We start from the raw sequence: 16,878 nt of genomic DNA on the forward strand, positions 1-16,878 counted from the left end.
GAGAGAGATACAGGGACACAGAGTCTGGTGGGGAACAGAGAGAGATACAGGGGCACAGTGTCTGGTGGGGAACAGTCAGAGATACAGGGACACAGCGTCTGGTGGGGAACCGTCAGAGATACATGGACAGAGTCTGGTGGGGAACAGAGAGAGATACAGGGACACAGAGTCTGGTGGGGAACAGAGAGAGATACAGGGGCACAGAGTCTGGTGGGGAACAGTGACAGATACAGGGACCCAGAGTCTGGTGGGGAACAGTGACAGATACAGGGAAATTGAGTCTGGTGGGCAAACATGGGGAGATACAGGGACACAGAGTCTGGTGGGGAACAGTGAGAGATACAGGGACACAGAATCTGGTGGGGAACAGAGAGAGATACAGGGACACTGAGAGTCTGGTGGGGAACAGTGAAAGATACAGGGACACAGAGTCTAGTGGGGAACAGTGAGATACAGGGACACAGAGTCTGGTAGAGAACAGTGAGAGATACAGGGACACTGAGTCTAGTGGGGAACAGTGAGAGATACAGGGACACAGAGTCTGGTAGAGAACAGTGAGAGATACAGGGACACTGAGTCTGGTGGGGAACAGTGAGAGGTACAGGGGCACAGAGTCTGGTGGGGAACAGTGAGAGATACAGGGGCACAGAGTCTGGTGGGGAACAGTGAGAGATACAGGGTCACTGAGAGTCTGGTGGGGAATAGTCAGAGATACAGGGACACAGCGTCTGGTGGGGAACAGAGAGAGATACAGGGGCACAGAGTCTGGTGGGGAACTGTGAGAGATACAGGGACACAGAGTCTGGTGGGGAACAGTGAGAGATACAGGGACGCAGAGTCTGGTGGGGAACAGTGAGAGATACAGGGTCACTGAGAGTCTGGTGGGGAACAGAGAGAGATACAGGGACACTGAGAGTCTGGTGGGTAACAGTGAGAGATACAGGAACACAGAGTCTAGTAGGGAACAGTGAGACACACAGGGACATAGAGTCTGGTAGAGAACAGTGAGAGATACAGGGACACTGAGTCTAGTGGGGAACAGTGAGAGATACAGGGACACAGAGTCTGGTGGGGAACCGTCAGAGATACAGGGTCACTGAGAGTCTGGTGGGGAACAGTCAGAGATACAGGGACACAGCGTCTGGTGGGGAACAGAGAGAGATACAGGGGCACAGAGTCTGGTGGGGAACAGTGAGAGATACAGGGACACAGAGTCTGGTGGGGAACAGTCAGATATACAGGGACACAGCGTCTGGTGGGGAACCGTCAGAGATACAGGGACACAGAGTCTGGTGGGGAACAGAGAGAGATACAGGGGCACAGAGTCTGGTGGGGAACAGTGAGAGATACAGGGTCACTGAGAGTCTGGTGGGGAACAGTCAGAGATACAGGGACACAGCGTCTGGTGGGGAACCGTCAGAGATACAGGGACACAGAGTCTGGTGGGGAACAGAGAGAGATACAGGGACACTGAGAGTCTGGTGGGGAACAGTGAAAGATACAGGGACACAGAGTCTAGTAGGGAACAGTGAGATACACAGGGACATAGAGTCTGGTAGAGAACAGTGAGAGATACAGGGACACTGAGTCTAGTGGGGAACAGTGAGAGATACAGGGACACAGAGTCTGGTGGGGAACAGTGAGAGATACAGGGACACAGAGTCTGGTGGGGAACAGTGAGAGATACAGGGACACAGAGTCTGGTGGGGAACAGTGAGAGATACAGGGACACAGAGTCTGGTGGGGAACAGTGAGAGATACAGGGTCACTGAGAGTCTGGTGGGGATCAGTGAGAGATACAGGGTCACTGAGAGTCTGGTGGGGAACAGTCAGAGATACAGGGACACAGCGTCTGGTGGGGAACAGAGAGAGATACAGGGGCACAGAGTCTGGTGGGGAACAGTGAGAGATACAGGGACACAGAGTCTGGTGGGGAACAGTGAGAGATACAGGGACGCAGAGTCTGGTGGGGAACAGTGAGAGATACAGGGTCACTGAGAGTCTGGTGGGGAACAGAGAGAGATACAGGGACACTGAGAGTCTGGTGGGGAACAGTGAGAGATACAGGAACACAGAGTCTAGTAGGGAACAGTGAGAGATACAGGGACACTGAGAGTCTGGTGGGGAACAGTGAAAGATACAGGAACACAGAGTCTAGTAGGGATCAGTGAGAGATCCAGGGACACTGAGAGTCTGGTGGGGAACAGTGAGAGATACAGGGACACAGAGTCTGGTGGGGAACAGTGAGAGATACAGGGACACAGAGTCTAGTAGGGAACAGTGAGACACACAGGGACATAGAGTCTGGTAGAGAACAGTGAGAGATACAGGGACACTGAGTCTAGTGGGGAACAGTGAGAGATACAGGGACACAGAGTCTGGTGGGGAACAGTGAGAGATACAGGGACACAGCGTCTGGTGGGGAACAGAGAGAGATACAGGGGCACAGAGTCTGGTGGGGAACAGTGAGAGATACAGGGACACAGAGTCTGGTGGGGAACAGTGAGAGATACAGGGACGCAGAGTCTGGTGGGGAACAGTCAGAGATACAGGGACACAGCGTCTGGTGGGGAACAGAGAGAGATACAGGGACACAGCGTCTGGTGGGGAACCGTCAGAGATACAGGGACACAGAGTCTGGTGGGGAACAGAGAGAGATACAGGGGCACAGAGTCTGGTGGGGAACAGTGAGAGATACAGGGTCACTGAGAGTCTGGTGGGGAACAGTCAGAGATACAGGGACACAGCGTCTGGTGGGGAACCGTCAGAGATACAGGGACACAGAGTCTGGTGGGGAACAGAGAGAGATACAGGGGCACAGAGTCTGGTGGGGAACAGTGAGAGATACAGGGACACAGAGTCTGGTGGGGAACAGAGAGAGATACAGGGGCACAGAGTCTGGTGGAAAACAGTGAGAGATACAGGGACAGAGAGACTGGTGGGGAACAGTGAGAGATACAGGGACACAGAGTCTGGTGGGGAACAGTGAGAGATACAGGGACACAGAGTCTGGTGGGGATCAGTGAGAGATACAAGACACAGAGTCTGGTGGGGAACAGTGAGAGATACAGGGACACTGAGTCTGATGGGGATCAGTGAGAGATACAAGACACAGAGTCTGGTGAGGAACAGTGAGAGATACAGGGGCACAGATTCTGGTGGGGAACAGAGAGAGATACAGGGACACAGAGTCTGGTGGGCAACAGGGAGAGATACAGGGACACAGAGTCTGGTGGGGAACAGTGAGAGATACAGGTGGACTCAGAGACCAATATAGAATATTGGCTGTTCTTTGCTCCATAAAATTCCTCCGGCTGATCTTCTGACAGCCTATACAAGCCCTCATCTCCCCCTATATCCTTTGGTTGCCTCACCTCAAAGCTATTATTTCTCGATTAGATTTGCAGAAGAGCTATTAATTGCTCACGCATCCGATAGCTACAGCTTGTACAGTTTGCCAATCATATGATAATAAGACCCGGCCATCAAAACGTATCGTGCCTCATTCTGTGTATGTTGGATGTGTGATGCAATCACTCTTTCTTCCACTCATCCTTTAGTTGCCTGGAGTTCAAATCGACATTCATGGACAAACTGCGATTTGTCTTGTCCCTACATAACAGCATGTCAGGAAGGTCTACCGTTAACCTGACTACAATTCAAACTGTATGAAATATATTTCAAAGAATATTTTAATCTATTGTGTGCTGATTCTAACATGATTGGCCATGAAATTTAAGTCTTGAAAGATAACTGGCAGGAGTCCATTGTACCCATGAGAAATGCACTTTCCCGAGGAATTCCTCTGTCTGCCTGATAGAGTTACATCGTCAAACTGGAGAAAACTTGTAGAATTTTAGTATAATTGTTTTTAAGTATTATACAGATTCAACATATTGTATCACATGGCTTATGAGTATTAAGTAATCTGTAATAAATAACTTACGCACAATGGCCCGTCAGCACAATATGTTTGCCTTTTGGAAGAGGCAAGTAATTGTGGTGGGCATTCCACATGACCTCCAGCAAAATTTACACGACAATAACGTCATAATTCTTAAATATGGGGCTGATAAATCATACATGTCACGAACAGGCTACAGGTTTTGGAAGATTCTTTGGGGTGAAATGGGTTTTCTACCAGGAGCATCGATTGTAAATTGGCAGCTTGTTTTACACCAGCAATGAGTTTTATGTAAAACTAACTGGTATGGAGGGCATTAGCCATGGTGAGAGGTTGAATAAACTCGGTTTGTTCTCACTGGAATGACAGAGGTTGAGGGGCGACCTGATAGAGGTCTACAAAATTATGAGGGGCATAGAGAGAGTGGATAGTCAGAGGCTTTTTCCCAGGATAGAGGGGTCAATTATTAGGTTGAAGTTGGGAGGGGCAAGGTTTAGAGGAAATGTACTAGGCAAGATTTTTACACAGAGGGTAGTGGGTGCCTGGAACTCGCTGCCGGAGGAGGTGGTGGAAGCAGGAACGCTAGTGACGTTGAAGAGGCATCTTGACAAATACATGAATAGGATGGGAATAGAGGGATACGGACCCAGGAAGTGCAGAAGATTTTAGTTTAGATGGGCAGCATGGTCGGCGCAGGCTTGGAGGGCCGAAGGCCTGTTCCTGTGCTGTACTTTTAGTTGTACTTTGCCCTTTGTTCAAACTCAGGCAGATTGATCTGGTGAAGAAAGCTATCTTTAATGATGAATACAAAAGTAGTGAGTAAAAACGCAAACTACAACTGTTCTGCTCATGAGCTCCATTTTGGAAAAAAAAGCATGTCATCAGTGGAGGTGCTTGGGAGTGATTGCCAAGACTGATAATTCTTTCTCTTAATTTAAATTCTTCCATGAAGGCAAACAGAACCCAAGCTAAGAATACTTGAAAATCAGGAGGAAAACAGCAGAGAGGAATGAACCCCTCACCCCACCCCACCCCCACCATCACAATCACCAGGGAAATGGTACTGGGAAAACCATTAGAAGGACAGGTTCCTTTGGCTTTCATCCGAGGATCTGAAAAGAGGCAGCTGCAGAGGCAGTAGATACATTGGTGGTAATCTTCCAAGATTCACAAATTCTGGGAAGGTTCAAGTGAATTGGGAATTCGCTAATCTCATACTTCTACTTAAGGAAGGAAGGAAACAGAAAGCAGGAAATCATAGACCAATTGGCCTAACATCCATCACAGGGAAACTGTTGGAATCCATTATTAAGGAGATTTAGAAAATCATGATATAATAACGCAGCATCACATGGTTTTTTGAAAGGGGATCACAGAACCCCTGCAGTGCAGAAGGAGGCCATTGGGCCCATCGGGTCTGCACCGCCCCTCCGAAAGAGCTGCCCTCCTCTTTCCTATCCCCGTAACCTTTGGACACTAAGGGGCAATTTAGCACGGCCAATTCACTGTCCATCTTTAGACTGTGGGAGTGATGGAACCATCAATTCACTAGACACGTGCTTTAAGATATGAACAGTGGTTTTAATCTACTTACAACAGAGCCAGCCTGTTCCGCGTTGAACTCTCGATGAACTGAACGACTGACTCTGAGCATTGGTATTTATACAGCAGTCCAGGGGGAGGAGTCATGGGCGGAGCCCTGTACAAACTCCTAAGCATTCCCAGCACTACTCCCCCTAGTGGTCGGGCAACGCAACTGCGCTTACAAATGCATGGTCTCATGTATATACAATACAGTGTGAATTACGGAGTTACATTCACCACAGGGAGGAAACCGGAGCACCCAGAGGAAACCCATGCAGACACGGGGAGAATGTGCAAACTCCACACAGACAGTCACCCGAGGTCAGAATCGAACCCATGCGCTGTGAGGCAGCAGTGCTAACCACTGTGCCACTCATTTTTGACTGATAGTTTGGAATTGTAAGCAGATGAAACAAGCAAGGTTGCTAAAGGGGGTCCTGTAATTGTGATGTTCTTGCATTTGATAAGGTGCCACATCAAAGGTGCAAGGACACAGTATTGGTTGGCAAATAGGAAGCAGAGAGTGAGACTAATTGGGTCATTTCCGGGTTGACAAGCTATTACCAGTGTAGTACTTCAGAGATCAGTGCTGGGGCCTCAACTATTTACAATTTATATGAATGACTTGAATGAAGGGACTGAATGTATGGTAGTTATATTTTCTGACAGTGATGTAAGTTGTGAAGAGGACATAAGAGTTTAAAAAAGGATTTAGGTTGGTTGAGTTATGGGCAAAAATTTGGCTTATGGGATATAATATGGAGAAATGTGAAGCTGTCCACTTTGGGAGGAAGAATAGAAAAGTAGTATTTTTTTCATTTAGGGGTTGTGGGTGTCTCTGGTTAGACAAAGTTTATTGTTTATCCCCAGGTAATGAACTGTCTTCTTGAACTACTGCAGTCCCTGAGGTGTAAGTACATCCACAGTGGTGTAAGGGAGGAATTACAGGGAAATATAGGGGCCTCACGGTAGTAGGGGCCTCACGGTAGCATGGTGGTTAGCATCAATGCTTCACAGCTCCAGGGTCCCAGGTTCGATTCCCGGCTGGGTCACTGTGTGTGGAGTCTGCACGTCCTCCTCGTGTGTGCGTGGGTTTCCTCCGGGTGCACCGGTTTCCTCCCACAGTCCAAAGATGTGCAGGTTAGGTGGATTGGCCATGCTAAATTGCCCGTAGTGTAAGGTTAATGGGGGGGATTGTTGGGTTACGGGTATACGGGTTACGTGGGTTTAAGTAGGGTGATCATTGCTCGGCACAACATCGAGGGCCGAAGGGCCTGTTCTGTGCTGTACTGTTCTATGTTCTATGTTCTATTTGACCCGATGCCAATGAAAGAATGGTGATATATATTGAAGTCAGGATGGTGAGTGACTTGGAGGGCAACCTTCCGTTGTGGTGTTCCCAGATATCTGCTGCTCTTGTCCTTCTAGATGGTAGTGGTCCTGGGTTTGGAAGATGCTGCCTAAGGAACCTCGGTGAGTTCCTGCAGTGCATCTTGAAGATGGTATACACAGTTGCCACTGTTCGCCAGTGGTGCTGGGATTGAATGCTTGTGGAAGAGATGCCAATCAAGCGAGCTGCTTTGTCCTGGATGGTGTCAATACAGATAGCATTGAGGAAGCAGGTGGAATGCAGAAGGACTTGTTCAGGCTAGGAGAGTGGGCACAGAAGTGGAATGGTGAGCTTGTCAGATGAGGAGTGGTTGACGTCTCTGCGTGTGTATTCTTTGGAGTTTAGAAGGATGAGGGGACTTCTTGAAACTTATAGGATACTGAGAGGCCGAGAAAGAGTGGACATAGAACATAGAACAGTACAGCACAGAACAGGCCCTTCGGCCCTCAATGTTGTGCCGAGCCATGATCACCCTACTCAAACCCACGTATCCACCCTATACCCGTAACCCAACAACCCCCCCTTAACCTTACTTTTATTAGGACACTACGGGCTATTTAGCATGGCCAATCCACCTAACCCGCACATCTTTGGACTGTGGGAGGAAACCGGAGCACCCGGAGGAAACCCACGCACACAGGGGGAGGACGTGCAGACTCCACACAGACAGTGACCCAGCCGGGAATCGAACCTGGGACCCTGGAGCTGTGAAGCATTTATGCTAACCACCATGCTACCCTGCTGCCCCACATGGAGAGGATGTTTCCACTATAAGGAAAAAGTAGAAGCCAAGGGCACAGCCTCAGACTTAAGGAACAATCACAGGAGATTCACCAGGTTAATCCCACGTTGAATGAGTTGGATTATGAGGAGAAGTTGAGTAGACTGGGACTGTACTAGTTGGAATTTAGAAGGATGCGGGGCGGGGGGGGGGGGGGGGGGGGATCTTATAGAAACATTATTAAATTATGAAGGGAATAGATAGGATAGATGCGGGGTGATTGTTTCCACTGGTGGATGAAAGCAGAACTAGGAGGCATAGCCTCAAAATAAGGTGAAGTAGATTTAGGACTGAGTTTTTGAGGAACATCTTCACCCAAAGGGTTGTGAATCTATGGAATTCCCTACCAGTGAAGCAATTGAGGCTCCTTCATTAAATGTTTTTAAGATAAAGATAGATAGTTTTTTGAAGAATAAAGGGATTAAGGGTTATGGTGTTCGGGCCGGAAAGTGGAGCTGAGTCCTCAAAAGATGAGCCATGATCTCATTGAATGGCGGAGCAGGCTCGAGGGGCCAGATGGCCTACTCCTGCTCCTAGTTCTTATGTTCTTATGATCCTTTAAAACTGAGATGAGGAAGAATTTCTTCTGCCAGAGGGTGCTGAATCTGTGGAAATCTTTGCCGCAGAAGGCTGTGGAGGCCAAATCACTGAGTGTCTTAAGACAGAGATAGATAGGTTGTTGATTAATAATGGAATCAGGGGTGAAAGCAGGAGGATGGGGCTGAGAAACCTATTAGCCATGATTGAATGGCGGAGCAGACTCGATGGGCTCAATGGTCTAATTCTGCTCCTATGGTGTCGAGCTTCTTGAGCATTGTTGGAGCTGCACTCATCCAGGCAAGTATAGGGTATTCCATTACACTCCTGTCTTGTGCTGTTTATATAGTTGACAGATTGGGGAGTCAGGAGGTGAGTTACTGGCTGCAGATTTCTCGCCTTTGACCTGCTCGTATAGCCACAGTATTAATATGGCTAGTCCAGTTTAGTTTCTGGTCAATGGTTACCCCCAGGATGTTGACAGTAGGAGATTCAATGATGATAGTGTGATGGCATGTTACTTGGAGGGAGACTGCAGAAGCCTATAGTAGAGGGATTTGGATGCCTTGTTACATGAATCAACAAAGGTTGGCAAGCAGGAGCAGCAAGTAATTAAGGTGGAAAATGGAATGTTGGCATTCATTGAAAGGATAGCCGAGTGCGTAGTTAGGTATGTGCTGCTGAAACTAAACAGTGCCTTAGTTAGACTACATCTAGTGTGCAGATTTGGTCTCCTTACTTAGGGAAATGACATGTCACCACAGTCCCAGAGTATCATAGGCGGCTCTCCCCTTTTTTGAGAGAGAGCTAACTGGTGGTGATTTAACCTGAGGGTCACCACACCTCAGGCGAGGGGCAAGGTTGAGAAGGTAGAATGGAATCCCTACAGTGCAGGAGGCAGCCATTCGGCCCATCGAGTCTGCACTGGCCCTCTGAAGGAGCACCCTATCTAGGCCCACACCCCACCCTATCTCTGTAACCCAGTAACCCCACCTATCCTTTTGCACACTAAGGGGCAATTTGGCATAGCCAGTCCGTCTGATCTGCACATCTTTGGATTGTAGGAGGAAACCGGAGGAAACCCACATGGGGAAATAGTACAAACTTCACAGAGACAGTTACCCAAGGGGCGGAATTGAACCCGATCCTTTGTGCTTGAGGCTAGAGTGCTAACCACTGGGCCACCGTGCCACCCAGAACGGGAAACAAAATATGTTTACATGAGTTTTGGAGGATGAATGAGTTAAAGTCTTTTGGAGAAGAGTTTTATGCCTATACATATTTATATATTTGCTTTGCTTGAATTCTAACACTGACATTTGCATTTATGTAAAGAAGAGGTGTGTAATGTTTCAGACACTTTATCCATAATGAAATGCATCTTTAAGAATACCATTAACTATAGTCTTTTGTAATCCTCTTCAAGTTAGTTTCTTAATAATACTGTCAAACCAATTCGTACTTACTAATGCAAACTCCTTGTTGAGAATCATTTGCTCAGCCAGCACTGACTCATTGTAGAAGAGATGAGGTTGCATGTGACTCCACATGTGGGGGAACCACCAGAATTCATTTACGTACTTTAGCAGCAGATCATCACCTTCATCCTCTGCAAGTGTCCCTGTAAAACAAAACAAATTCAGGTCATGATAATTGGACCTGAACAGTTTCTGGAATTATGAGAAAAAAACATAAGATGCTCGTCCAGTATTAAAGTGGAGTTAAAAAAAGCACATGGGAAAGGTAACCTTTGTCATGCAGCAGCCATTGTGCTCTTTGATCCTGTTCTTGAAATAAAGCTGGACTGACAAAGTATTCTTCTCAATTTTTTGCGGAGTGAAAATCATAGTCAGGTTGCCTCTTCGCACCTTTTTATTTACACAGACCAGGAATTACACATTTCTCACTGGGCATTCCAACCCGGGCCTGATAGTTAGGATGTAGGGAAGGTATTTAGCGGTATCTAGTCGAGGGCTGGGGGTATCAGTATCCTAGTTATTCAGGAGTTAAAAGTGGTTTTAATCCTTCGAACCTCTCCTGGGTAACTATTCTTTGAAGAGAGCTGAAAGCATCCAAGGTCTCTGATTTAAATTGGAGCTTCTGATGTTTCCAGGTGCAGGGTAATTGCCCACCTGAACTTGAAATGTCCTCGACAATTCCCATGCAGTTTTGCATGGGGACTTCCAAGGGGTCCCGTTGCACACCTTGCACTTAAACAGAAAGTGGAACACAGGCAGGCCGTTCGGCCCTTCATTTGCTCATGGCGGATCGGTTTGTGTTTCAAGTTGTGTATTGCCATCTGCCCCTCAGATAACCTTTGATTCTCTTGACTAACAAGAATCTATCTACCTCCGCCTTAAAAATATTTAGTGTCCACACCTCCACTGCCTCGTGTGGCAGAGAGTTTCAAAGTCACACAATCATCTGAGAGAAAGGATTTCAACTAATTTCCGTCCTATAAAGGGCAACCCCTAATTTTACAACCGTTTCCCCTAGTTCTGGATTCACCCACAAAAGTAAACACCCTTTCCACGTCCACCTTGCCAAGACCGAATAGTCTTGAATAGGGTCTTAGGCGGGATTTCCTTATCCCCCCGCCACACGTTTCTTTGTGGTGCGCCATTCACTGGTGGCAGGATTCCCTATTCCCGCTGCTTGTCAATGGATGCCAAAACTGCACACAATATTTGAGACGTGAGTCGAGATTCTCTGGCCTGTGTGTTTTTTTGCCGGCGGGAGGCAGCCCTCTGTTGGCCGGCAGTGGAATATTCTGGTCCCTCTGCTGTCAACGGGATTTCCCATTGAATCCACCCCATGCCACCAGGAAACCTGGTGGTGGGGGAAAGGGGGGGGGGGGGGGGAAGAGTTGCGGCATCGATGGGATCAGAAGATACGGCCGTCATGATCAGCCGGTGGTCTTCTGGGGAACCTCCGGGCTATTACTCCTTCTCCCCTTCCCCGCTGGGAGAACGGAGGCTCCCAACCATTATGTGAGTTCCCAGTTATTGTAAATTTACATGCAAGAAGCCGTGTCCATGGCAACAAAAGACCTGCACATTTAGAGAAATAAAGATTCAGTTGATAGAAATATGGAGATTTACATTTGAAACATGGAATGTCACATACATGCAATCAACAGCCTCACATTCCTGGGGAATCCACGAGTCTGAATATAAATCATTGCCCTTTTTATTATCTGCCTGGGACCAATGGGAAAGAAGAAACTGGTGAATATAAAGTGAACTTGCTAATTTGGCAAAACTCCCCTGTGGCTCCCTGAAATGAGCTAGCAGCGTAAAATATTAGAGATCTGATTATTTTCTCTGCTGCAGTCTGTGTCACCCACTGTGGGCTATTTACCTAGCCTACATTTATACAGCTCATGAGAAAGAATTAGATAAGTTCATCTCAGTCAATATACCCTTTTAGCACGGTTTGGCTCCCCTTTGTTGTTGCTTCATTTATTTGGCATCGTGTATTGCCACCAGTTGCACCTCTTCACCTTCTATATACATCCTGTGAAGTGAAATTCCCCAGTGGAAAGCCCACTTTGCAAGTTTTGGATATATTTTCCTGAATTCTCTCTGAATACAAGTCTTTCCATGGGTAATGAGCAATGTCAGTGACGATTCAGAGTGAAATAGCACTGGAAATTGGCAGAGGGCTGTGGGCAATTTTGAGAAATCACCAGGCAGCTGGAAAAACAAGATTATCTTCAGCAGCTTTTCTGTAAACATCCATTTCTGCCTTGATTTGGTCTTGCCAACTGCACCTGCTTAATAGAGGCATATAATTATATGAGTAGGTGATAAATGACGGAATGTAGGATAGATGCAACCATCCTACACTACTTTGCGATTTGTATACCTCTGCCAGCAATACAACAGGTGCTCTTTCCATCTGGCATGAAATCTCCAAGAATATGTGACATGCCAATTTTTGGGAAGAAGCCTGGCTGAATAGGTTCGGTCTATATTCTCTGGGCTCTAGAAGAACAAGAGGTGATCTCATTGAAAAAACAGATTCTGAAAAGGCTCGACAGGGTGGATACAAGAGTTTTTTTCTGTTGGCTATGGAATCGAGAATATGGGTCAAAGTTTCATGAAATTGGGTCAATTAAATGATTAACATCATATTGTGATGCTAAAGAAAAATGGCTTTGAATATTGATGAAAAGAGACAATCGTGTATTCCTGAAGTTCTTAAGGTCGCACCTCCACCTGTCCTCAATGTCATGTCTGTTTTATATATTAATATCACATATGTTCAAGTACTGCTCGTCTTTCTACAATAATAATTTCATTGCTGGTTGTGTGAGCCACCTGAAGCCCAAGAAGAATTAAGTTCTGTCAATCAGGTTTAAACATGTTCAGACAGTTCACTGTTTTCGTTGTGAAATTGTTTTGAATCAGCAATAGCTAACACTGGCAAAATTTGGGTCAGAGTCGTCTGCCCCTGCAGGAGGCGAGGAAGGAGACAGGACATAGAACATAGAACATAGAACGATACAGCGCAGTACAGGCCCTTCGGCCCTCGATGTTGCACCGACATGGAAAAAAAAACTAAAGGCCATCTAACCTACACTATGCCCTTATCATCCATATGCTTATCCAATAAATTTTTAAATGCCCTCAATGTTGGCATGTTCACTACTGTTGCAGGTAGGGCATTCCACGGCCTCACCACTCTTTGCGTAAAAAACCCACCTCTGACCTCTGTCCTATATCTATTACCCCTCAATTTAAGGCTATGTCCCCTCGTGCTAGCCACCCCCATCCGCGGGAGAAGGCTCTCGCTGTCCACCCTATCTAACCCTCTGATCATTTTGTATGCCTCGAAGGGCCTGAAAATTTGGTGGGTCAGCATCAGGGCCGATACCTAATGCCTTCCCGCCACCATCAGAAGTAAATTCCAGGTGAGAAGACCCGTGGTCTATGTTCCCGCCCCACCACCATTTCAGACCCTAAGTGGTTCGTGATGCAGAACAAGGCCAGCAGCGCGGGTTCAATTCCCGTACCAGCTTACCAGACAGGCACCAGAAGGTGGCGACTAGGGGCTTTTCACAGTAACTTCATACTTGTGACATAAAAGGTTATTATTATTAAGTGGCCAATTAACAAATACATAAATGTATAAATACATAAAGGTCTTTTTCCACCTCCACTGCAATCTTCCCAGACCCAGGCGGGCCTGCTGACATGCGGCCTGCATGACTGATAAAGCTGTGCTGGCTGCTTGTCAACTGGAGAGTTGTGTGGTCCCTGGATCTGCAATAATCTGTGCATGAACGATGGCATAGACACGGGATGGCTGCTGAAACCCATCTTCTTCCCCCCCCCCACTGCTCAAAATCCCCCCAAATCACTTAGCTTTTTCCTGGTTCGCTTTACAATCCTAGGACTCCAGGGAGTACTATTCCAGCAGTTACCATGGCCTCTTCCGTGATGCTGCTAGGTACAAGAGCTGCCAGCTCTTGCCAATCTGATCTGGTTTGAACCTCTTGGCTTGTGGCACTTTGTATCCCTTGGTCTTCAGTTGGGAGGAAAACGCTCTGTCGTCCTCTTAACTGCCTGATGAACAGAAGACATGACAGGCTTTCCTTCTATGAGTAAATGTGGGTGTCTCACTGTCTTTTCAGGCAGTGTGCAAGACACCCATCGAAAACAAAAGGTTTTGTTCTTGTAAACCAGAAGGTACACTTGTAATATGTTAAGGAGAGAATCTTGGTCAATTACATTTTGCTTCATTTCTGATACTTTTATCAAGCTAGCTCAATTTTCACACAACGTAGGAAGCAATTCAGTCTATTGTGTCTATCCCAGCTGTTTGTCAGAGTTATTCAATTAATCCCACTCTACTGCTCTTCTCCCTTTGCTCTATTTCTTTTTCTTTTCACACATTTATCCAATTATCTGTATAAAACCTGAAGCCATCACCCTTTCAAGTAGTGCACTCCTAACCACAGGCTCTCTGTACAAAAAAAAATTATTTTGTATTGCCTCTGTTTCTTTCAGAAATCATCTTTCATTCCCTGGTTACTGACCCTTCTTCCAGTTTCTCTTCACTTGTTCCATCACAATCCTTAATGATTTTGAACAACTCTATCAAATCGCCTCCATTTCTGCTCTCAGGAGAACAATGCAAGTTTTTCCGGTCTCTTCGCGTGCCTGGATCCCTCATCCCTGGTTCCATGCCAGCAAATCTCTTCTGAGCACTCTTCAAGGATTCCTAACATCTTCCTCATCCCTCCAAATATAGTGCTCAGAGTTGAATATAATTGAGGCGTAACCGGAGTTGTATAAAGTTTTTTTTAAAGTTTAGAGTACCCAATTCATTTTTTCCAATTAAGGGGCAATTTAGTGTGGCCGATCCGCCTAGCCTGCACATCTTTGGGTTGTGGGGGTGAAACCCACGCAAACACGGGGAGAATGTGCAAACTCCACATGGACAGTGACCCAGAGCCGGGCTCGAACCTGGGACCTCGGCGTCATGAGGTAGCAGTGCTAACCACTGCGCCACCATGTTGCCCTCAGTTGTTTAAACTTCTGTTCAACTCTCAAATTGTTATGCCACCTTCAAAAATCCACCTAGGCCTCTCTGTTCCTGAACACCTTTTAAACTGTTCCGTTTAATTTATATGACTTGTTCTCATTCTTCCTGCATATCCAAGACCAGTAATTAATACATAACAAAACAAGCAGTGGTCTTAATACTGACCCCAGTGGGACACCATGACATACTTCCCTCCAGTCTGAAAAACAACCATTCTCTGCTCTCTGCCCCTCAGCCAATTTTGTATCCTTGACGTCATTGCCCTTTTTATCCCATGACCTTTAATTTTGCTAACACGTCCATGATATGGTACATTAACAAATACCTTTTGAAAGTCCATTTTCACAATCTGAACCTCACTAGCTTCATCAATGCTCTCTGTCTCTTCAACAAAATACTCAATCAAGTCAGTCAACCATGAATTCACTTTTAACAAATAAATGCTGGACATGATTGACTAATGCATGCTTATCTAAGTGACAATTAGCTGATTAGTTTCCCACCATTGATGTTGTGTGGACTGATCTGTCGTGGTCAGGTTTATCAATGACCACCTTTATTTTTAAACAGAACTGCAACAGTGGCAATCTTCCAGTCCTCTGAAACCACCAAGCACATCTTTGCAGATCATGGCCAGAGCCTCTGCAATTTTAACCATTAGTTTCTTCAATTATCTGGGTACATCCTTTCTGGGCGAAATGGCCTTTTCCACTTTGAGCACTTAGGTGTTTCCTCTTTGTCAATTTTTATCCAAACCAATATCACAACTGTTTCCCTCATTACTGCTACATTAGTAGTATCCTCTTCTCTAATGAAGACAGATGCAAAGTTTTCATTTAGGATTCCAGTTATGCCCTTCAGATCCACAAGATGATTTCCTTTAAGTCCCAAATAGGCTCCAAATTCACAAAGAAATTCCTTTGACTACCATTTTACTATTTATGGGTTTACAAAAGACTTTTGGGTTCACTTTTATGTTAGCCATTATCTGTTCTCATACTTTCCATTTGTCCCTCTTCTTCCCTTTTTTAGAGCTCCTCTGTACTTTCTATATTTAGCTTGGTTCTTGATAGCATTACTCTCTTTACAACTGTCTCATTTTATCCTCTATGCACTTAGTCATTCAGTGAGCTCGAACTGTGGATATCCTTCCTTTCACCTAATTTCTACGGTGTACCCGAACCACCTCCTCTGTGAAGCCCTCCCATTTTGAAATTTCTATTTTGTCCACCGATTTTTACTTGCAATCGACCTGGGCCAGATTCCTTTCCAAATCAGTGAAATTAGCCCTCCAATTAAATAGTTTAACACTTGATTGTGTATTTTCCTTTTTCACCACTATTTTAAGCCTGATGACATTGTGATTACCGTTAGTCAAATGCACTCCCAGTGAAATGTGCTTCACTTGTCCCACTTCATTCCTTCCAGCACCGTTTCCTTCCTAATTGGGCTGGAAACATCCTGATCAAAAATGTTTGCTTGAACACATTTCAGGAATTCCCCCACACACTTCACCCCTGACACTGTTACCTTTTAAGTCTATATTGAAATAATGTTTTTTGGGAGGGGGGGGGGGGCTAGAGACTGGGGAGGTAGATATACATTTGGGTGCCGGAGAAACAATTACAGAGGGCAATACTCGAATGGGTCTGCTTTTGGTGTTGTCACTTGCTTCTCCCTGACGGGTTTCGCTGCCGTTGTCGTCTTGCACTTACCTCCGCTTCAGCCGTTTGTCCCATCTTTCGCCTGGATTCTCCTTGCTCTCTGTTCCTGTAGATGCCAAGTTTGTTATCATTTCCCGTGCCCTCCTCCTTCTTAGGTGGATGAAGACTCTGGATCTCTTCACTGGGCCGTTAAGTCCCCTTACGTTCCAGGTGATTATCCTGGTGGGGGGCTTCTGCCCCCTCGCTCCTGTGGGATTAACCATACTTACCTGGTGGACGCGCCCCTGCCCTCCAGGGTTTCCCTTTATTAGGGAGCCGTCCAGGATGGCCGCTGTCGCTGCTCTCTCCATGCGGTCGGGTCCCTGCGCTCCGGGGTTTCCCTTTGTCCCGGGGGCACCCGCCATGGCCGCCCACTGTGCATCCACCACGCGGGTAGTTCCCTGCACTCTGGGGTCTCCCTTCGCCC

At 46.5% G+C, this 16,878-nt stretch overlaps 1 protein-coding gene across 18 annotated transcripts in view; it reads right to left on the reverse strand.

Moving 5' to 3' along the window:
- Window positions 1–16,878, reverse strand: part of ndst3 (N-deacetylase/N-sulfotransferase (heparan glucosaminyl) 3) — a 1,441,915-nt gene that overhangs the window by 225,911 nt on the left and 1,199,126 nt on the right. For all 18 annotated transcript variants that reach the window (XM_038791879.1, XM_038791880.1, XM_038791871.1 and 15 more), the window contains one exon: window positions 9,663–9,817. In XM_038791879.1, coding sequence (XP_038647807.1) covers window positions 9,663–9,817 — 155 coding nt within the window. The remainder of the gene's footprint in view (window positions 1–9,662; window positions 9,818–16,878) is intronic.

This window comes from Scyliorhinus canicula, chromosome 3 (genome assembly GCF_902713615.1).
Source record: "Scyliorhinus canicula chromosome 3, sScyCan1.1, whole genome shotgun sequence".
Taxonomy (NCBI): Eukaryota; Metazoa; Chordata; class Chondrichthyes; order Carcharhiniformes; family Scyliorhinidae; genus Scyliorhinus; species Scyliorhinus canicula.